Source organism: Plecotus auritus, assembly GCF_963455305.1.
Source record: "Plecotus auritus genome assembly, chromosome: 3".
Taxonomy (NCBI): Eukaryota; Metazoa; Chordata; class Mammalia; order Chiroptera; family Vespertilionidae; genus Plecotus; species Plecotus auritus.
In genome coordinates this window covers 79,088,713-79,113,203 of record NC_137772.1, presented here as the reverse complement: position 1 = coordinate 79,113,203, position 24,491 = coordinate 79,088,713, and the positions used below count along the sequence as shown (strand labels likewise).

The following is a 24,491-nucleotide window of genomic DNA, read 5'->3' as shown; positions in this document are numbered from 1 at the left end:
GAGACTTTTCGCAGATGCGTGTAGAAGAACAGGAGGATTAGAGTGGACGGGACGCAGCAAAGGTGGTGAGTGCTGGTCTGTCTCTGGTGACACTACCTGATGCTCGCGGCCGCCTTCATGATGACTGAAGGTTCTCAGTCAGTGGCAGACCCGGCTCCAGCCCAGATCCAGGCCCCAGCAAACCCAGTGACAGTCCCCAGGCAGGCCCCAGGGGGTAAATGTCTGATAAAGGGGTAGGGGGGATGTCTGGTGAAGGTGTTCAGTGGCACAGGGGTGGGGAGAGGGGGATCACTTAAAATGACACAGGAGGATCAGAGGGGGCAATCAAAATGACACAGGAGGATTAGAGGGGACAATCAAAATGACACAGGAGGATCAAAAGGGGTTACTAAAAATGGTAATCCCCCCTCTGATTCTCCTGTGCCATTTTGATTCCCCCCTCTAATCCCCCCTGTGTCATTTTGAGTGATCCCCCTCCCCCCACCTTGATACCCCAATTCCTTTTTTTTTACCCCTAGAAATGAGCGCAAAAAGAAAAAGCTACTCCGTGGAGTACAAGAAAGGAATCGTGGAAGACTCTTGGGGCCAAAATCTTACTGCTTTCTGCAAAGAGAAGATGTTGAGTATCCGATTGGTCCGAAAATGGCGAGCAGAGTATGGTAACCTCATTGAACAAGTGGACAAGGGAAATGCTAAAAAGCGCAAGTGTGGATCAGGTCGGCAACCATTATTTTCCGAGCTGGAAGACCTGATCTGTGAATGGGTTGTTGACAGGAGAGCAAAGGCTTTGGTTGTGAATAGGGCTCAGATGCAAGAATTTGCCCTTGCAATGGCACCACAGTTTGACATAGCCCCCGAAGACTTCAAAGCATCACAACACTGGCTGGATAATTTCCTTCAGCGAAGTGAACTGTCTTTAAGAAGATCTACAACATTGTTTAGGTTGGAAGATACTCAAGTTATTAAGCGAGCACTTGCATTCAAGTCCTTTATTGATGATGCTGACTTCTCTAAATACAATCTTTCCAACATGATTGCTATGGATGAAACTGCAGTGTTTATGGGCCAATCATCTCAAACAACAATTGAACAGCGGGGTGCCTCCTTAGCGTACATTCCCTCCACTGCTTACGAAAGTGCACGTGTTTCCTGTATTTTGGCAATTCGTCTGGATGGCACTAAAATCCCACCTTTAATCATTTCTAAGGGCAAGAAGGAAAAGATTGAGCGTGTTTTGGGCGTTTTTATTCCTGAAACTGAAAAAGCCTGGGCCACACAAGCAGTTATAAGGAAGTGGGTCGATTTAATGCTGCCGCTTGTTATGCGAGGGACCCAAAGAGGTCTGCTAGTCTGGGATGCAGCCAGCACTCACCGCGCTAAAGACATGAAGACATTTCTTCACGAAAGAAAAATAGATCAGATAATGATTCCCGCAGGAATGACGGCCTATCTCCAGACTCTTGATATTGCAATAAACAAGCCATTCAAAGACAATTTGCGCATGGAAATTAATGACTACATTGAAAATAGAATGGAGAGAAACCAGCGTGGAAAATTTGTGAAACCTAAACTGCAAGAAGTTGTGACTTGGGTGAAGAATTCATGGGAGAAAATCACTGACAGTTGCATTGCAAATGCACTGCCAGCAGGCTACCTTGACAAGAAGTACTCATTTAAAGACAGTGCTATTGCTAAACATGAGAGATGTGGTCCACTGATTCTGAAAGAAATGGAGTCACAAGAAATTCACCAGGAAATTCAGGAATTGGATTGTTGATGATGTTCCAGAAGATGATGACATGATTGTCATTGAATAAATGAGTAAATTCTTGATACTGTAGGATTCACAGTTTGTCTGGTTTGTGTTGACAACTACCGTACTACTGTACCGTATACAGGTAATAAATTTCCTTTATTTTCATTTAACAATAAATGTGTACCGTATTCTTCTTCATGGAAAAATAAGACATCCCCTGAAAATAAGACCTAGCATGTCTTTGGGGGCAAAAATTAATATAAGACACTGTCTTATTTTCGGGGAAACACGGGTATCAGTATATTCTGTGCAAGCCCAAATTCAAGTACAAATTTAAATTAAGCTTATATCATGCTATACATATTAATGGAGAAGTAAATCCCCAAAGGTGTTATTAGTTAAAAATAATGTTAGAAAATATTCTATATCAAAGTAGTTAAATCAAAGAAGTTTTTGACTCACTGTGTATCTTTGAATAAAAACTTGGTTGGCTGGCCAAAAACAAATAAAGTCACAATTTAAGATCATCCCTAAAAAACATATTCACTATTAACACTACCAACTGAATAAAAACATGCAGGTAGTATATGATTTTTCCACATAAATAGAAATTTCTCCTAGGAGAAATGCTTGAGACCAAAAAACTTGGTTATTTATATTTTCTTTTAATCATTCTAGTTGACAGCTGGATTATTTTAATTATTTATTACATCAGGCTTCTAAATTTCTCCAGCACTCTTTGTATAACCATCCAATCCTCTTGAATATTTTTAGTTAATATATAATTAAATTTTAATCTCTCATCAGAAATGTATTAATTTTTTACTTCAGTATTTTTGCTTTCCAAAGTAATAAAACTATGGTGATTTGTAAGAGCACACCCCCAACCTAGCTTTGTGTCTCCCAATACACTTCACAAATCCTAAGATCCTATCAAACTAAACTCTTCACAGTTGCCCACACACCGCCAGCATTTCCCTCACAGCTCAGGGTTTTATAACTGCCAGAATAACTGCCCTCATTACATTCCTCACTCAGTCCTCTGCCCCTTTCCACGTCTACACTGTGTTCAACCTTCAAGTGCCCTTATCTTTATACATACACACACCTGGCATTCCCCTCACACATTATGTATCATAAATCAGCTATGTTTGTCTTGTATTTTTATTTTATACTAGTGCCCTGGTGCATGAATTCATGCACATTGAAAGGAAATTAATTAGAAGGTGGCTGGTGGGGTGGGATGGGGCAGAGAGGCTGGACACACCCTGGAGCCAACCTCCTGTGGTCCCTCCCAGGCTGGCCACACTTGGGGTGGCACTTCGGCTCAAAGGGCATCTGCTGTCATTGCAGCTCGGCAGGAAACCAGATTCAGGGCCTACAGTGCCCCAGCAACAACATAACCTACGGCCAAAGGTGGAATCAAGCGGCCTTGTAAGGAATGTTTAATTCCGGGGGGTGTTACCCGAGGACCGCTGCTGCCATGTCACTGCAGCTCAGCAGCTCCTGCGTTAAGCATTTGCCCCCTTGTGGTCAGTGCACATCATACCTACTGTCCGGTTGGCTGGTCAGACAGTCAGATGGTTGCTTAACCTTTTATATATATAGAAATATGTAATCATCACCCTTGCCACACTATCAATTCCAAAAATGTAAAGTCTGTTTCTGATTGAGCCTAATACAGTGCCCTGTACATGGTGGGCACACACACACACACACACACACACACACACACACACACACACACAGCTAAATCTATGGTAATAAAAGAGAAAGATGCAAATTGACCGTACCTTCATGACACCCACCAGCCAATCAGGAGTGAGAATGCAAATTAACCCAACAAAGATGGAAGGGCAGCAATCTATGGGGGGGGGGAGGGGGGAGGGAGTTACAGGAGGGCGGGGCAGCGGGCTGAGAGCTACTGGAGGGCGGCAGCGAGCTACTGGTGCATGGATTCATGAGCAGGGCTACTAGTATATTAATAAGTTATACGGAACTTAATGTTCTTTGGGTACAAATTTCAATGCAAATAATTTTTTTTCATCTCTACAAAAGTCACATGATCATCCAAACCATTCCTGTATGCAAATTAGAAGCAACTCCATAAATATTTAACAAATGCATTAAAAAACTATGAACATGTATTAAGTAGAAAATTTTTCTTTAAGGACTTTGGAATCAATTAAGAACAAGGCACATACACAATCAACAATAACAAAGACAACGTTCTAGTAAAAAGAAATGGCTAGAGAAAAAGCATTTAAACAAGAGTTGCTGAATTAGGTAGTTTATGTCTCAGAGACTCACAGCAGAAATCACTAATGGTATTATAGAACTTCACATTTAGGAGACAAGAGAGGATAGGCAAGAAGAAGTCCTAAGGTTACCATTTACTGATTAATTAAAATGTCTAGAATAATTTTAATGACTTGGTGACACTAACAAATAATCCTTGTTTTCTTTTCACTGCTAAAACATCATTACGCTTCCATTATAAAATACAAGATAGTAAAGTAAAGGTATCATCCTCTGGCTATATAATTTGTGGTTTGATTCTTCAAATTTAAATTCTATTTAAATTTGTATTATTGTTGCTTTATGTGGAATTCAGCAAGTAACTTTGGTACCGCACTAGCATTCCTTAAATAATAGTGTGAATAGAAATCATTTTAAAAATCTTCCAGCCTTCTGAATGAATTCAGAACACTATGCAAACTATCTGTAGTATGCATAAGAGCACAAATGACCCCAGTAGATTTTGTCAGTAAGGTTACTCTGAAATAAAAAGAAATCTCCCTCGACCTTATCTATAATAATAAAAGCATAATATGCTAATTTGACTAGACGTCCTTCCTTTCAGACAAAGCCGCAGCAGGCGGGGGCCTAGACAGAGGTGCCAGAGGCACCCAGCCACAGTGGCCGAGGGTGGGGGCGGGGGCCAAAGCCCTTGCACAAATTTTGTGCATCGAGCCTCTAGTCCAGCCGTGGGCAAACTACGGCCCGCGGGCCGGATCCAGCCCGTTCGGCTGTTCTATCCGGCCCGTGGAGCCGAAAGAGCGGAGGGTTCTCTTGCTCTCCCCTCCGCTCCTTTACTTTGAATTTATATTAGTTCACACAAACACTCCATCCATGCTTTTGTTCCAGCCCTCCGGTCCAGTTTAAGAACCCATTGTGGCCCTCGAGTCAAAAAGTTTGCCCACCCTTGCTCTAGTCTATAATAATAAAAGGGTGATATGCAAATTGGTCAGGACACCTTTACAGTAACGATCGAACAGCAGGCTGTGTGGGGCAACCAGGCTGGCAGAGGGGGGCAGTGAGGGGTGACCAGGCCAGCAGGGGGGGCAGTTGGTGGCCACCAGGCCAGCAAGGGGGCAGTTGGGGGTGACCAGGCCAGCAGGGGGGAGGGGGGACAGTGAGGGGCAACCAGGCTGGAGAGAGGGACAGTTGGGGTGACCAGGCCAGCAAATGGGGGCAGTTAGGGGCAACCAGGCCGGGGCGGGGGGCAGTTGGGGGCGGCAAGGCTAGCGGAAGGATGCAGTTGGGGGCGACCAAGCCGGCAGGCAGGTGAGCAGTTAGGAGCCAGCGGTCCTGGATTGTGAGACATCCCTCGAGGGGTCCCGGATTGGAGAGGGTGCAGGCTGGACTGAAGGGACCCCCCGCCACATGCACAAATTTCTTGCACAGGGCCTCTAGTATTAAATAATAATACAACATTAGAAGTCATAAAAGCCTAAGAAAAACTCTAAAACACTCTAAACTATTATAAAAATAAATTTAAATTAACATATTACTAGTTTTAACTGTAACAAAAACAAAAATGTAAAATTAAACAACCTGACTTTCAGAAAACAGTCATTTAAAATAATTGAAATGTAATTATTTTGATAGCATTATATTTAGTTTGCAGTTAAAAGAACATTCAGAGTTTTATCTCCTGGCAATGCAGAAGTTATAGTAAAACTAATTATGCAGCAATGATTTTCCAGTTGAATGATTTGGTTTAAGAATTTTGCTTCACTTACAGTTTTCTGTTTAATGAGAAACTTGCAACGAAATATTGGAACTTAAGCTCTCTGCCTCTTGTTTACCTGAATCATAGACTCTGCCAACTGTGTTTCATCCACTTCCAATATCATCATTTTGATTTCTTCGTATGGCACCCGGAAAGAGCTCAGGAAGATTGCTAAAAGGAGGGAATTAGTTCATAATAAATAAGGTTAAGAAAAGAGTTTGAGATATAGTTCTATATGTAAATTCAAAAATAATTCATAAAATGAGAGATTTTAAAACATTTAATAAAATTACTGTGGGGGAAACATTCATTAGCACATTTTATACTTCTCCAGTTTTAGACCTAGTGTTTAAATGATAGTCCTATATTATTATGCTGATTTCTATGTTGATTTTTAATGATTAGTTATTAGCCTATCATAGGAATGGTGCCAATTTTCAAATGACTAAAATTAAATATGTTTGGTTCACTATAAAATATCACATTATAAAGAAAAGAACCATAAAACCCCAATATGTGCGTGTAATATTTGTACTAGAAACACGTGTGTTTTTAGCTTGTATATCTTCTAGCCCTACTGAACAGTTCAGAAAAAATATTTTATATATTTTTATTGAGTTCAAAGAGTAAAACAAAGCGAGAGAGAGATAGAAACATCAATGATGAGAGAGAATCATTGATCGGCTGCCTGCCACACGCCCCTTACTAGGGCATGTGCTTGCAACCCCAGCACATGCCCTGATCGGGAATGGAACCGTGACTTCCTGGTTCATAGGTTGACACTCAACCACTGACCTACACCAGCTGGGCGGAGAAAAAATATTTTAACAAAACTGCTAAACAGAGCATTAACACTTTTATAAGTTATAAAACTTTACTGCTCAAAAATATTACAGACATTATGCCAGAGTACTAGCCATTGCATGTAACTAAAACTTAAATGTCCAATATTAGAAAACAAATTTTCATGGAAAACTACCCAAATAAATTATATGGGATAATGTTATTACCGAAAATTCCAATTACTATTTACTTTATCTTTGATACCTCATATATCTACTGTGAAAACACAATGATCTCAAAAGCTATTGAGGTATACAGGATATTTTCACAGCATTAGATTTAATGCTGTGCTGTTCTCCCCCTATTCTACTATTTTTGTATTGTTTCTTCTCTCCAGAGATAGGTGTCACTTCTTGAACATACGCAGGAATTGCTAACCACTAGCCCACTAATTTATTTCATATACTGCTTATATCATTTTGTCAGTATTTTTTTAATGTTTTTATTGATTTTAGAAGGACAAGGAAGGAGGGAAGAAGAGGAAGGGAGGAAGGGAAGGAGTGAGGGATTTATTGGTTACCTCCTATACTGGGGACCAAACCCAAAACCTGGACAAGTGTCCTGACCAGGAATAGAACCTGGGACCTTTAGGTGTACAGGACAATGCTCAACCAACTGAGCAACACTGGCCAGGGCAGTAAGTATTTTCAAAAAAGGACACTACTTTTCATAAATACTCAGAAAATATGATCTACATCTTTCTTGGAAGAAGGCTGTATTCCAGATTCCTGAGGTTACCATGTAGCATCTACAGGTAAAAAACAAAGCACCATCTATGTTTTTAGCATCTACAGCTAAAAAACAAAGCACCATCTATGTTATATCGAACCTGTGGGTCGGGAACTGCTGCAGAGCCTATGACCATCGGAAAACACAGATATTTACATTACGATTCATTAACAGTAGCAAAATTACAGTTATGAAGTAGCAACGAAAATAATTTTATGGTTGGGGGTCAGCACAACATGAGGAACTGTATAAAAGGGTCGCGGCATTAGAAAGGTTGAGAACCACTGCTCTAAGGCATAATATAGTAATTGAGGGAGAAAGAAATGATAGTTTTATATTTTAGGCAATAGGGCAGAGAGATACTTAAAAGAGAGAGGGAGATATAAAAATATATATATATTAATCTTCATAGGATATGCATTTCTGAGCTGTCCCAAAAGTAAGAAAAGCAGAAATCCTAAGAGAAAATAACTAAAGAAATGAAAGAAAATTTTGAAACACTGGGCAGGAACAAAAGACATTACTAAAAAGAAACAAAAAGATTTAATGGAAAAATGTAGAATTTTTAGAAATCATATGTATAAATAAAACTAATGAAATTACAAATTGAACATATGAATTACGCATCATTAGATAACAAAGATAAAATATATTACATGAAAGACTGCAAAGAAGCTATTCAAAGTGTAACATAAAGAGATGGAAAAATACAAGGTTATGAGATATAAAAGATTAGTAATGATACCTAAAAAATATCTACTTAGAGTTCCAAAAGGAAATCACAAAAAGAATAGGAAAGGAGCATATATGAACAGAAAATATCAGATAATTTTCCAGAATTACAGAGACACAGAACATCAGATCAAGAAAGTTAAAAAAAACTCAAACATAATAAAATTTTAAAAATAATAAAATCCACACTAGATAGCTCCTTGTAAAACATCAAGCATTTGGGAGGTCATATATTGGGATCACTCAAACACTGAAGGTGAAAAAGTAAACTAGTACATCACAGAACAGGTATATATTTAGAGCAGGGCCACCATACATCTCTAGAGCAGGGGTGGGGAGCCTTTTTTCCTGCCAAGGGCCATTTGGATATTTATAACATCATTCTCAGGCCACACAAAATTATCAAATTAAAAATTAGCCTGTTCTATTTGGTCAAACATTTAATTAACTCGCCCCTAATGCTTTGGCAGGGCCAGACCAAATGATTTTGAGGGCCTTATAGGCCCACTGGACGGATGTACCCCACCTATGCTCTAGAGAGATACACAGTAAATATTTTACGATTTGTGAGCCACACAGAATCTGTCACAGCTTCTCAACTCTGCTATTGTAGCACAAAGGCAGCCATAAACAATAAATGTAAATAAATGTGCTGGTTAAGTTCCAATAAAACCTTGTTCAAAAAAACAGGCAACATACAAGATTTGGCTGAAAAGCCATAGTATGCCACTCCCTGCCTTAGAAACACCAAAAATGAGGAACCCACCTTCAACCAAGCATTGAAAGAATAAAGTATGATATTCAAAGTTTACTTTGCAGATAAATATGCTTTATTCCTTTACTTTCTTCTATATTTATAATTCATTCCCTACTTCCAGGTGTTATTCCATAATTAAAATAGCATGCACATTAAATACACTATTTAGAAGAATTGAACTAGTTTTTTAATAGTTTATTAATAAATTATTTTGTGGAAAACATTTACTATAACTAAGAGCAAAAAAAATACAAAAGGGTTGAAAATGGCCCTAATACAAAACACACTATTCAGAAGACAGCACGGATCTTATTATTTTTAATGTTTAAAAGTTGCTGAGAATAATATGAAACTCAATTAAAGCCTCCAAAAGTCTCATTAAAATTAATATTTTTACTAACATGCATCTTATCCTTCAAAATGTGATTACACAGATCCCAGTGGGAAGCTTTGAGTCAGTGAAGGAGTGTAAAGTGTGCAGATTTTGGAACCAGTGACATGTTTCCTGCAAGGGACCTTATAAATATTTAAACCTTTATGTTAATTTGTAGGTTCCTCTCTTTACAGCTCTACTACCCCCTCCAAAAATTCTATAAAGCATAAGAACCTTGTAGGACTCCTGAGCCACCTTGTGATCCTGAAGTGGCTGGAATTCTATCTTTTATGCTAGGCCCAGAGACTTTGCCAAAAACCTTGTAAACAAAAAATACAGGGAACCTAACCCACCTTTAAATAAATAGGTATATAAATCGGTGATTTTAGATCCTTTTCTCAAAATTCTATAGAATATTTCAGTTAAAAGAAATCTAAGAAAAATTATCTTAGATTTCCAAATGACAAGATAGAGTCTTATAACTATCATAAGACGCTCTTCTCAGAATTCAGTATCTCAAAAGATGAATTTCATAGACAAAAAAACAGCTGTGAATCAAACTATGATTACTGAAAAAATTTTAAGAAATTAAAATCTTGAAAGAGGCACCTAATGCTGCTTAAAGCTTAAATCATGACATTTGTTGCAATCAGAGAGGGCAAGAACAATACTAGCATGAATTACATCCTAACATAACACAGTGTGAATACTGAACCTTCTGATCTTATACTTTAAAACATGATTAGCAATTATATGAATGGATACATATCTTCTAACTGAAGCAAACAAAATAGTATCCTGCTCTATGACAAAGTAATTTTGTTATCTCTAAATAGTAATAGATATAACATATACCTATTGGAAATTTTCAAAATGAGTCATCTTATTCAAGTACTACACCAACCAGATTCCCTACCTACAATGTTAACACTACTACCTATCTGGTGGGCTGTGGTAAGAACTAAGAGCCTAATACACACTAGCACATAAAGGTAATTACTATTACAATTAAACTTGAAATACTTTTTAACACAAGTTCTATAATCTATATATGTAATCTATATATATAAAAGCCCAGCGACCGAACAGCGGAACGACCCGAACAACCAGTCGCTATGACATGCACTGCAGTGGCCAACCGGCCTGATCTGGGCCCCAATCGCCCTCACCCAACCACCCGCGGCCCCTCCCCCTAGCCAGCCCCACCCCCGATCGGCCCCCCATCCCGATCAGGGGTGCGCCGGCCAGCCAATCAGTTGAGGCCCCTCCCCCATGCCGGCCCCGCCCCTGATCAGCCCACCCAACCCCAATCGGGGATGGGCTGGCCAGCTGGCCCTGCCCATGACCCCACCCCCAATCGGGGTGAGGGCTGGCCAGCCAACCTCCCATGTCCCCTCCCCCCCACCAGCCCCACCCCTTATCGTCCCCCATCGGGGTGGGCTGGCCAGACCCTACCTGTGCACAAATTCGTGGACCAGGCCTCTAGCATGTAAATAATACTAAAGAACCCTGTTCAACAAGTCACATATTCTCCTTCAAGATGAATATGTAAGATAATTTACCATGAATGACCTGTCTATAAAGCACTCTGTCTATAAAGACAGGGCTCTCTAACTTATGATCCTCCTATCAGGATGATGGACTCCATTCTGACTGCCATTCTGGTGAAAGACTGGAATTTCTCCCACCAGCAATTAAATTCAATATTTCTTCAGGACCCATAATGAGGCTATTTATAGAGTCAAGAACAGGAATTTTTAATGCAGGTCATGGACAGTTTTCAAGAAAACAACCATCTCTTTCATTTCACAGAGCACAAAACTTTTTTACATTATCCATGTTAATAATTCTTTAAACTGAGATGATGTTCCTTTAAGGGGAGAAATTCCGTGAAATATCTGTATTATGTAATAATCACAAAACCTATGGTGATCTAAGCACAAAACAAAAACAAAAAATTATTTCTAAATCAGATTATATGTCCATCACACACATCTGAAAGACAGGGCTCTCTAACTTATGATCCTCCTATCAGGATGATGGACTCCATTCTGACTGCCATTCTGGTGAAAGACTGGAATTCCTCCCACCAGCAATTAAATACTTCCACACAAAAGTCACCTCATTTCCACTAGCAACTCACATGGTCTACTTCTAACTTGAAAGAGGCAGTCATGAGCACTCAACTTGTGGCCAGAAATAAAAAAACTGTGTATTTGCAAGCATTAATGTCTGTAGATGAGTACAGAGATCTCAGCAGTCTACACTGCAGAAGAGGGATGGCCCTCCATCACAGTGACTATGAAAGGAAGTTCCAGAACTTTCACAAAAGGAATGTCAACTCTGCCTTTTGCACACATAGCTTTACCTCCCTCTTTAATCAAGAGCATGGATGTTTATACTCTCAACAAAAAAATTTATTCATACTTACTAAAAGCTTACTTGAGGTATATATAATTGAAAGGCAGGCTAAAAGCCATGTTAACTGTTCGTGCCTCTCCTCATTATATCCCACCTGCACCATCAGAAAATATTATATACAGATATTATCTCAGTTCCAAGCAGAACTATATTTGATGCATATAAAGCATCAGTTAGAAATGAGTTAGAAGCAAAACTATTTGCCCTCTTCTTCAACAGTAATTCAGTCAGGAAGACAATTCAATACTAAGCATTTAGCTCCCTGTACCAGTAATTAAATCTAAAATATTTCCAGTCAGTACTTTTGAGGAAAGGCTTTGAACTGTTCAGATGGAATAATGAAATGCATTTTACTCATGATTCCTTATTTACATTAATATTCCAGCCTCCTTTGTGTGTGATCAAGTACTACAAATAACAGAGATTCAGAGGCTTAAAAGAAATAATCCACCACAAAATTGATTTTGAAATTTGTCATCACTTACTTCCTTAATTATTTATATGCTTAAAAAAGAAAATTTGCCCTAGCAGGTTTGGCTTAGTGGATAGAGCCTGTGGATGAAGGGCTCTGGGTTCTATTTCAGTCAAGGGCACATGCGGGGAGTTGTGGGCTCAATCCCCAATAAGGGGTGTGTAAGAGGCAGCTAATCTATGTTTCTCTCTCATCATTAATGTTTCTATCTCTCTCTTCCTCTCACTTCCTCTCTGAAATAAAAATAAATTTAAAAAAAAAGAGAGAATTTAAAGGGTACATTTCTTTTCAGTTATGGGAGATACATTTTCATTCTAAACAGTTTTCTTTCATAATATGCATTTATCTTTTGAAGAATTTAAACCATAAGTTGCCTAAAGTTATCTCTGAATTTATTATGCAAATTATTAAAAAATAACATAAAAAATAAATCACAAAGTAAATGAAGTAATTTAAAGGAACCAGCTCTAGTACTTTTACTAATTTAATTGCATTAAAACCTTCTACTTACAAAGGTTCTGGGCAACTTTAGAATCTAGAAATTTAAGTTCTTTAATTTTTTTTTTAAGAGCTTTCTTCTCTTCAAAATCCTCTTCTTCTCTTCTCTCTGTAAAACCAAGGATAGATCCACGTTAGGGGCAGAAAAGCATTCAATTGCTAAAGGGCAGGATGAGAATTTTCTATTATGAAATAATCTAAAAAAAAGATAATATATTTTTAAATCACATAGTTATAACAATAAGTAATAGATATCCCAAGACCTAAACTATTTCAGATAGGCACTAGTGGTTCTTATGCTAGAAAAACTATTAAGAGTAAATATTTAAAGGTCTAACAGGAGTAACAAAAATAAACCTAATGTACACTATGGAAACCAATCCCACTGAATGTTAGCTCATTTGAACAGTATACAAGATACAATTATAAAATATATATATAGACTTACACTTAGGATAGGTCAGTGGTCGGCAAACTCATTAGTCAACAGAGCCAAATATCAACAGTACAATAATTGAAATTTCTTTTGAGAGCCAAATTTTTTAAACTTAAACTTCTTCTAACGCCACTTCTTCAAAATAGACTCACCCAGGCCATGGTATTTTGTGGAAGAGCCACACTCAAGGGTCCAAAGAGCTGCATGTGGCTCGCGAGCTGCAGTTTGCTGACCACTGGGATAGGTGAAGAAATTAGCTATAAAAGTGCTAAACAAAAACAGGCACACAGCTCTTTTATGTTTGAAACACCATGCTTATCTATCTATAATAATAAAAGCATAATATGCTAATGAGACCAGACATCCGGACATCCTTCTGGACGAAGCCGTGGGGGCTGAGGAAGAGGTGGTTAGGGGTGATGAGGCAGGCAGGCAGAGTGGTTAGGGGTAGGCAGGCAGGCAGGTGAGTGGTTAGGAGCCAGCGGTCCTGGATTGCGAAGGGGATGTTCTGGACTGCGAGACAGTGCAGGCCAGGCTGAGGGACCCACCCCCAGCCCCTGTGCATGAATTTCGTGCACCAGGCCTCTAGTCTATACATATAAAAAGCCAGCGACCGAACGCCAGAACAACCTGTCACTATGATGCCCATTGCGGTCAGTGAACCAGCCCGATTGGGGGTTGGGGCCACCTGGCCAACCTCCCATGGCCCCTCCTCCCAGCCAGCCCCACCCCTGATCAGCCTCTCCCACCCCGATTGAGGGCAGAGAGGCCAGCAACCCTCCCCGCGGCCCTTCCCCCAGCCAGTCCAGTCCCCGATCGGCCTGCCCCACCCCAAATGGCCCGCAGCCCTTCTGCCCAGTCGGCTCTGCCCCCACTCACCTCCCCCACCCCAATCGGGGGCTGGGCCCACCGGCCAATTGCCCACGGCCCCTCCCCCCAGATGGCCCAGCCCTGACCAGGCTTTACTTATTCTTTCATTCAACAAAAAAATATCCTATATAATAAAAGGCTAATATGCAAATAGACCGAACGGTGGACCAACTGAAGAACCGGTTGCTATGACGTGCACTGACCACCAGGGGGCATGAGCAGAACATGGTGGGCATGGGCAGCAGGCAGCAGACCGCAGACCATAGCAGGCTTCGGCTGTGGCGGGATGGTGGAGCAGGTGAGCGGGCGTGCCAGACCAAGGCAGGGCGCTGGTTGCTGTCACCGGGGTGAGCCTCTGGTGGTTACTGAAAATTCTTTGCTCCTGCGTGCCGTGGTCCACCCAGCGCTCATACCTGCTGCTGGCACCAGCCCCTCTCACACCCGCTGGCAGCGCCCAGTGCCAGCCCCGATCACTCAGTGCCGTCAGCGGGTGTGAGTGGCGGCTGCCGGACCTTATCACCCCTCAGGGCTTCTCCACTCTGGCCTGCTTCTGAGGGGTGATCAGGGCTGGCAGCTGCCTCTCATACCTGCTGCCGGCACTGGAGCTGCCACTCACACCCACTGCCAGAGTTAGCCTCGCTCGCACCTGTATCTGGCATCAGAGCCACTGCTAGCACCCAATGCCAGTGCCCTGCACCAGTCCCAATTGCTTGGCGCCGTCAGTGGGTGCCAGCAGCGGCTGCCAGACCCGATCGCCCCTGAGGGCTTCTCCACCTCCCCCTGCTCCTGATGGGCAATCAGAGCAGCAGCCGCTGCTCTCACCCACTGACAACACTGGCCCTGCTCGCACCCGCTGCTGGCGCTGGCCCCAATCACTCCATGCTGTCAGCGGGTGTGAGTGTGGCTGGTGCTGTCAGTGCGTGGGAGCAGCGGTGGTGAAAGTGGGGCTGTCAGCAGACAGGAGACCCAGGGCTGCAGCAGGAGGGGCTGGGCAGGGGCACAGAGGATGGGCTGAGACCCACCCCTGTGCCCACCACAGCCTTGCGGCCCACAGTTCCTTTCAAGGTACATGAATTCGTGCACTGGACCCCTAGTTTATTTTTCATAAGCACCAACTAAACAGGTCTGTGCTAGGCAATACAGAAATAACACTAGACAAAATAGAGATACCTGGCCTCACAGAATTTAAGAACCAACAGAGGTGAACACAAAGTAAGTGGCAATTATAATACATAGATACATCTGCTATGTTTTGGTAAGAACCACAGAATAAAGAATAGCCCCTGAACCCATACCTGTCAGGGACAGTCTTCATGGAATAAATTATATCTAATGAAAAGCTTATAAGAGAAAAAGAGATAGCCAGGTGAGAAGGTTTGGGGATGGAGGGAGAAAGGTCAAGTAGTGGAAGAATAGTGTTTGAATGCAGAAAAGGTGCAAGAACATGAAGGACACAAAAAGAAGTGAGAATAATGAGTAGAGAATACTGAACGGAAATAAAAGACACCAGAAACTAATCAGGCACCAGATCATGCAAGACCTTTTAAACAAGGTTAAGAAGTCTGGATTTTATCCTCCAAGCACTGAGGAGCCATTTAAGGTATAAGTATGTGACAGACAGCAAAATAATTGCATTTAAAGAAAAACTCAGGCTGTTGAGGTGAATTGAAAGAGTGGTAAAAGTAATGGTGGAGGGCAAGACAGAAGGGAGTAACATTAATCCAAATGACAGTAAATGGCACCCTCACCTAGAGCAGCAACAACTGGGATGGAGGGAAGAGTTCCAAAAGTGAAATCCAGCCCACATCTGTCTCCTGAATTATAGACCTGAATATCCAACTGCCTACTCTCTACATCTCTACCTTGATGTCTTGTAGGCACATTCAATTTGACATATCCAAAACCACACACACACACACACACACACACACCTCCACACCTATTCTTCCAACAGTTTTTCTCATCTCAGAAAACGCTGTTTTTGCAATTTCTCAAGTCAATAAGGTTGAATTCATCCTCTTTTCCCTGAAAACCCTATTCAAACCTGTAGAGGGCCCCCTGGGAAGGCACATGGGCATTCTTTAAATTATTGTCAGCTGAGTCCGAGGCAATTGGCAGGGCTGTGTCTCGGATACACATTCCCCAAGAAGGCGGAGAGTGTTATCAGTACTGACTTCTTACCTCTGTCCAGGTGCCAGGGAGTGAGCTTGATATGTAAATCCAGTCAAGCACCAGGAATGCCCGGGCCTACTCAAGAATGCAAATAAGCTCCTTTGATCCTAAGTTCTGGTGAAACCCCCTGGTATTTGGGGGTATAAACTTGCTGCATGGGCTCTGGGTCCCTGCCTCTCCATCAGAGGTGGCAGTGCTTCCACCCAGCTCCCAGCTTTTTCCTTCTATCTTCATGTCTGGTCTCTTTCTTTCTTTTATTTCTCAACTCTCAGCTCCTCTACTCAGGAACTGGACCCGTTCCTTTTCCATGCTGGACGCGGAAAAGAGAGAACACCTCTACACAAACCCATCAGTGAATCCGCCAATTCTAATTACAAAATATTCACTAAAATAAGCATTCTTCACATCTCCCTGGCTACTACTTCGCCCTGCTTGTGGCTATGATTCTTTCTCACCTGGACTACAACTGCTTCCTAACTTAACTCCTACATCCAGGCTTGACCACCTCTAGTCTCTTCACTACAATGCATCGGAAAAATCCTGTTAAACCTTAATGGAAAATATTCCCTTACTGGTTTGTACAGAACAGCAACCCCAACAGGCCCCCAACCACTGTATTCCCTATCAACATCATTCTTACCCTTTTTTCCCCTCCTCCAAAGCACTTACTCCTCACATACTATAAATTTGATATTGTATCTCTTCCCCTATTAGAAAACATGTCCTTTAAAAGTAGAAACTTTGGCCCAGCCTGCATGGCTCAGTGGTTGAACATAGACCTATGAACCAGGAGGTCATGGCACATGCCCAGGTTTCATGCTCGGTCCCCAGTGTGGAGTGTGCAGGAGGTAGCCGATTAATAGTTCTCTCTCATCATTGATGTTTCTGTCTCTGTCTCCCTCTCCCTTATTCTCTGAAATGAATTTTTAAAAAGTAAGTAAATAAATAAATAAAAGTAGACACTATGTTCACTATTGTATTCTAAGCACCAAGAATAAGGCCTGGAACATAGCAAGTACTCCATAAATGTCTGTTAGATGAATGAATGTATGTATGTATGTATGTATGTATGTATAGCTGTTTGTGTGTAGATATATATGAACCTGCAAAATAAAGGAGAAAGAAGGGGGCACTCAGTTGCTTAAGCAACCAGGCAGATGCTGCTGTTGTTTGTTTAATTCAGAAACAAATGAGAAACAGGTTTGAACAAGTCCAATTTTAACCACATTCAGTTGTACAAGAGGTAGCTGGATATAGAGACTGGAGAAGAGAAATCAGGATGGAGATACATGTTATCAGTTCTGTTACTAATCCCAGTCACAGTCAGAGGTTTCCCAGGTACCAGCAAATAATGACACATTTGTCTCATTATTGCGAGTACTTATACCTTTTCCTTGACTTGTCATATTGTTTAAAAGTTTCAGATGAAGACTAATAAAACTTATGTTACTGGACTTTGTTTCCTTTGCATGGCCAAATGGCCATACTCTACTTTTGAGAAAAAAAAATATTTTATTTTATCTTTATCACGTAGAGAAGAGCTGATTCTAATTTTTTTCATCAGTTTATTTCTCAATTCCAGTATCCTTTCACTTTCTGAAACATGTTTTAGTCCACTTAAAGAAAAGAGTCAAAGAAACTAGTAAGCTTTAATTTTAACCAGCACTTACTGAGCATCTACTAGGCACTGCACTGAACACTTTCTATTGCACTTTCTTGAATAATTATCAAAATAAGCATACTCCCACTACTATCATCATCGTACTAACAATGCAAAAAATAATGCTTAGGTTAAAGTAAATTTAAGCAACAGGTCCACTAAAAGAATAAAGATTATTAGAATTCGACTCTAATATTCTTTCTGCTAATTATGAAATACTGTATATTAGGTGTCACATTAAAAAAAAAAAGTGTACCACTAGCAATCTTGACCACTTCAAACTCCAAATTAGAGACAGAAACAATTTTAATCAATTCTGTCTTTTTATAAAAATGACAAATTAGACTCTTGCTGAGTTTAATGTGCAGTATAACAATAATGCAATTAAATTATGTGGGTATTTTTACTCCTTTCTTCTCTGCTACTATATATAATAAAAGAATGGTTGGGAAAAGATAGAACATGGACAAAGGAATAAAAGCAGTTTTCTAAGAGAGAAAACAACAGGATTTAAAAAAAACCCCACAAGGTAGAAATATGCTTTTATTGATATGAAACCAGGTAATCAGACTATTATCCAAATAAAATTATTTGGACAAAATCTTTTATATGGAGAAATAATGAAAAATATTGTTGAAGAAACTGCAGCCAGATAATGGACTGCCTCAAATCAATGGAAACCAGTGAAAATGCTTACACAAAGGTCACTGATAAAGCAGGCTCTAAATGTTGGCAGCAGCAATAAGAGGATGCATTAAAGAGGAGTAAGAATAAAGGAGGACATTTAGTGGGAATAAAGTTTTTCACAAAATCCTGTTTCAGCTACCCATGCTGACAGTATGTCTGTGAAATACCAGCCAGGAGAGAGTGCAGGGCCCACAGGGAACTCAGGTTTAGAATCTAGACACCAAAGTCCTGCATCCCCCTGTCCCGTCATATCCCAATCACTGAATCTCATTGTGGTTTATAGCTTTCATCTATGACCTGGGGACACTGATCCTTTAAGAGGAGTTGTGGGAAAGAAATGAACCGATAATTACCTTCCTATGACCTTCCCTCACTTCCAGCAGTGACAGAGAAATGGGGACAAGAATCAAAGTTCCTAACCACAACTCGGGAACCTACAAAGACAGCACATTTTAAGATTCATCCCACCCATTGGTGGAGCTCCTCTTCTAAAATCAGTACAAAATACACTAAAAAAACAACAACAGATTTTTGCAGGGATAAGATAAAACTCTGAATCATTAAGTCAGATTATTAGAGCCATCTATAATTGTGATCTAGTTTTTTTGCCATTAGAGGCCTGTGTTTAATCTTACTTCCTAGAGCAGTGGTCCGCAAACCACGGCTTGACTAATGAGTTTGCCGACCACTATCATATACTACCCTTTACCTCTTTGCACACAATATGCCACAATTACCTAATCCTCACAGCTTCCAACTACACGGTAACCTTTAGTCTAGTCCAGTGGTCAGCAAACACATTAGTCAACAGCGCGGCAAACCGCGGCTTGTGAGCGGCATGTGGCTCGCGAGCCGCGGTTTGCCGACCACTGTCCTAGGGGTATTGTGTAAGGCTGCATTTTTCCAAGGGAAGATTAATACTCTTCAAAATTGGTTCTGATCACTGACATGTTAAACATAAGCCACATGTTTATAAGGGTTTTATGTCAGAATGAAGTCAAAGATGACAAAGCTTTCTATGTTGCTGAGAGCCATGAACTAACAAGTCTTTTTTAATTACATTTTCTCTTTATTCTTTTTCTATTTTCAAAGTATCAAAAATAGCCCCAAAATTGTATTTTAAAAATCTCCTTTTGAAATATTTTGTTTAAATTTTTTATTCAAATCATAATTCCCCCTGGTACATCTAATTCCAGTTCATTTTCCATTATGTTTCAATCACATTGATTTAATCACATGTGACCTTTTTTTTCAGGAATAACATTCCACATAAGTTTTATCATATAGTACCATGGTCGGCAAACCGCGGCTCGCGAGCCACATGCAGCTCTTTGGCCCCTTGAGTGTGGCTCTTCCACAAAATACCAATTCGCCTGGGCGAATCTATTTTGAAGAAGTGACATTAGAAGAAGTTTAAGTTTAAAAAATTTGGCTCTCAAAAGAAATTTCAATCATTGTACTGTTGATATTTGGCTCTGTTGACTAATGAGTTTGCCGACCACTGATATAGTATTTCAGTATTGCAGTTTTCGAATATGCAGTTATAAATTTGCAAGTTATCTAGCAGAGGCACAAAAAGCAATACTTGAGTTTTCTCTTTTCATAATTGAGTACAGCAGTCCCCCTTTATCCGTGGTTTCACTTTCCACGGTTTCAGCCAACTGTAGTCAATGGCAGCCCGAAATAGTAAATGGAAAATTTGAAAAAATAATTCCTACGTTTTAAATTATGTGCAGTTTTGAGTACTTCACATCATCTCATTATGTAGGCACGGTATCATATTACATCATCACAAGAAGGATGAGTACAGTACCAGGTATTTTAAGAGAAAGATACACTACATTCATATAACTTGTTACAGTATATTATTAAATAATTATCCTATTTTTAATTTATTTTATTGTGCCAGATTTTTACATTAAACATTATCATAGTTATGTATGTATGGGAAAAACATAGCACATATAGGGTCTGGTACTATCTGTGGTTTCAGGTATCCACTGGGAGGTCTTGAAACGTATCCCCTGCAGATAAGGGGGGGGCTACTATAATACTACTAATAATTGTTTATTCAATTTTTGTTGGTGCTTCCCGGTTACATGTATTTGATTTCAATGATTTAAAGTACTAAGCATGTCAATTTTTTTATTGTGTTCATTTAGCACAAATGCTATTAAATTTTACATGCCACATGTTTACAATAAATTACCTTTTGTTCATTAGATTGTTTTTACACCAGCCTTGAGAAGACAAAAATATTCCTGATTAAATAAGCATTCTCTATAACACTGATAGAAGCCAATCAAGTCAACTCAATTACAGAAATAAAGCAGCATAAGTCACATATTTAGGGAACAAAAACTGAAGCCTTGTACAATCTTCAAATGGGGTAAGAGGTTTTAAACTAGAGATGTTAGCATTAATTGTGTTTATTTATTTTTTTAAATATATTTTATTAATTTTTTTACAGAGAGGAAGGGAGAGGGATAGAGAGTTAGAAACATCAATGAGAGAGAAACATCGATCAGCTGCCTCCTGCACACTCCCTACTGGGTATGTGCCTGCAACCAAGGTACATGCCCTTGACTGGAATAGAACCTGGGACCCTTGAGTCCACAGGCTGACGCTCTATCCACTGAGCCAAACTGGATAGGGCTAATTGTGTTTATTCTTTTCTTGCTTTCTAACTATTGAGGTTGTAAGAGACTAATAAAGAATGTCAAAATTTTATAGGGTTCAAATTTTAGAAGCAGAACAGCCCTGGAATATGAAGTTTAACCATCTCGTTTTAGTGAGGAGGAAACCTAAGCATAGAGGACTTATTTACCGATGGTCACACAAAGGGCAGCTCCCAGAAAAGAGCACTGACCATCATACCACAGGCCCAGAGCAGCCTCTGGGCAGGGAATGCGCATGAATAAAGCGCTCTGCAACCAAACACATAGAAGAGAAATAGCACCCCAGGCTCTGCATTTACCCTGATGGAATTTTCCATTATTGTACATGGTCTGTGGCCAAGTAAGTGGAAAGGTGAATGGACCTGAAGGAGGGAAGAAAAATGCTTGTTCTCCTGAACACAATGAGCAGGATTTAAAGCTATGGAAAAACAGCAACAACTAGACACTGGAGTTGCACCCAATTCTACTCCCAAATGGTGGCTCACTTTGCAGGAGGTTGAGTTATTCAGTCACACAGTGTGAATGCAATGTTCTTGGGAATTTGAAGGGTCCAAATTTGAGAAGAGCCAAATGGCCGAGAAAGAAAAATAGAATTTTAAGAGTTACTACTACTGGTGCTTGTGATAGAAAATGGTTTCAAAAAAAGTTTAGGCAGCTTAAGAGCAGAAAATATGTACGACATAGAAAGAAGTGAAAACTTAAAATAAATTATTTTTTAAATAGGCAATACCCTCTTGGCAAAATGTCAAAGAAAATGATTTGGTATGGAAAACCATAAATGTGTAAATAGCTGTAGTCATATCTGGTCTGTCAAACCCAGTTTTAATATTTCTAGGCACATAAATAAATGATTATGTACCTAACTACAAAGAAGGGAGACACTGGATATTTCTCTATGTAAATATTAATATATGACTGCCATTACTAATCAGAGTATTTTCCTAGCAAAACGATGTCTGTTTGGCAATTCCAGGCTATGAATGATATTATATATAAAGGTGGCTGAAACACTAAATAAAATTTTGTGGAATAGATTATTTCAATTATAGCAATCATCAAAAGTATAGCAAATAAATGCATATTTCTCTTTATGTGGCATTCTATTTTAGTGGACAATGTCACAAACCAAGCACGTTTGAAGGACTTTTCTCCACAACTAGTCTAACAATGGATAGGAAGAAGGATTTCACTATTTAACAAACCCTTAATTAGGGCTGTGTCTAGATTTTGTTTTGAACCATTACTACAAGTACAAAGAGATCCCCAAGTATTTGGAATACATTCCATAAACAAATTTTTAAAATATACTTCAAAATGATAATGATTTCTACATAGTTGACCTAAAAATATCTGTTTCCCCATCACTTTATTCCTATTATGAAATAACGAATTGGTATAAAACTGAACTCTCATGACCTCTGAAATCACAATAATTAACAATTTTTTTCATCTCAAAAGTATTACCACTAAAAGATCCACTTTCTTGTTGTCCCCTAATATGTAAACACCCCTTCATAATTAAATATTTAGATATCAGAAAAACAGGAATTCAAACCAAATATCAAGACCCTTCAAATTCATACATTCAACAACTGTTTTAACTCAGTAAGCTATGCATTGGGAATAAAAATAACCCTGAGATAGTTGATCATGTTATAATTAGTTACAAACTGAGATGAGATTTGATTAAATGGACCAAAGATATGAGGAGGGAGCAAAGCCAAGAAATCAGAAAAGAATTAAAAACTCAGCCAAAAGAACCCTGAAGCATATTCTCACATGATGTCTCTTGGCTCATCACAACTACTCATAACGATATCCCTACAATTTATATTATGTAGCCTCCAGATCTCTCCACTTTAAACACCTGCCCCTTATGAATTCTTCCTGAATGTTGCTATTTCCCAGTCATAACAATACAGGTATTTATAAAAATAATTTTTCTACTATTGTTTTTGCCAGTGCAACCTACTTCTTATATATCCTCTGCTGATATTAGTAAAATGTATCTTTGCTTAAAAAAAAAAAAGCAAAGACTCTAAAAGTTAATGCATGGCATTCTAATACATACACAGAAAATGTATTGAAGGGGGGAAGCCTATTATAGCAAGAATGAGAACTCAGTGTTCATTATGAATTTAGAAGGATTATATCCAAATAAAGACCAGCAATTCAGCATGCTGCAGAATGGAAAGACTCAATAAGCCCATTTAATAGTATTTGCACACACAGTGCTGAGCAACTTGGGAACAGAATAAGTAACTAATTATATTAACTAACAGATAAAAAGAAATGCCATATCAATAGTGAGCTGACCACCCCTGGTATGTTATCATTTTGAAGTATATTTTAAAAATTTGTTTATGGAATGTATTCCAAATAATAAGGGAAACATAAAAGAGTTTCATCAAAATGGCCAGAGGGATTATCCAAAACCTGGTAGAAGAAATGTGATAAGACATAAAAATAACAATTATTCCAAAATACTTAGAAAAAAGTTCAAGTTTAAGAAGCAGAATTTTTCACTAACAGCGTGCTGGTACTAGTATTCTTCAGACCCTTGTATTTTTGCAAGAAAACTAATCAGAATGTGGAGTGTCAATGCAAGTTTGTTTAGATATGAGAAAAATTAAGCTCTGGGACCCCGACCCTATCATAAGAACCACTCACTGGTCTCGGGCTTTGGGTTTAGCATTGACCTAGGAAAGGGGTATAAATGTAAACTCCGATAAAAAAAAAAAATGCTTTATTTTGTGTGTGTATGTGACTCAAAGAGGAGATGAAGTCAATACCTAGGTATTAGTTCAATTCCATTCAACCTTTATTACACAGCCTTTCTGATAAGTAGTTACCCTGACCCCTCCAATAGGTCAGTTGAAAATTCAATTTCCTTCATTTCTGTTATTGAATCTCTATTCCTCTGTGTTCTAGAATGTAACCAGCTATAGTTGGGAACCATTCAGGTCTCCAATTGGCCTACCTAATTGGAGCTTCATTCTGTGCCTGGTCTGTTTCTAAGAATCAAATATTCTGTTAATTTCTTTCCTAGAAGTACCTAAATTTGTAACATTCAAAAATAATCTGGGCTTTTGATACTTATATATCTATGTCATCTTCCCTTGAAGCCAAATTGCGTGCTATGCAGACCTACATAGCCATATAAAACTCCTGGCTCATCTACAGACCTCTCTTCCAGTGCACAGCCTTCCCCATGTGCAAACCCAGTGCAGCGCACAAGCCTTCCAACTGTAGAGAGAGGTTACAGGACCATCAGGGTTCATGTTATGCTGTGACTGGGGGATGTCTTTAAAAATGATCTTTAAATAGGAGAGAAGGGAATGGGGAGTTAGTTCTTAAAGAGTACAGAGTATCAGGGGGGAAGATAAGTTCTG

At 39.5% G+C, this 24,491-nt stretch overlaps 1 protein-coding gene across 4 annotated transcripts in view; it reads right to left on the bottom strand.

The window, feature by feature from the left end:
* Window positions 1-24,491, bottom strand: part of DIAPH3 (diaphanous related formin 3) — a gene marked incomplete at its 5' end in the record, with an annotated part of 566,313 nt that overhangs the window by 290,378 nt on the left and 251,444 nt on the right. For all 4 annotated transcript variants that reach the window (XM_080660806.1, XM_080660807.1, XM_080660808.1 and 1 more), the window contains 2 exons: window positions 5,848-5,942; window positions 12,610-12,705. In XM_080660806.1, coding sequence (XP_080516932.1) covers window positions 5,848-5,942; window positions 12,610-12,705 — 191 coding nt within the window. The remainder of the gene's footprint in view (window positions 1-5,847; window positions 5,943-12,609; window positions 12,706-24,491) is intronic.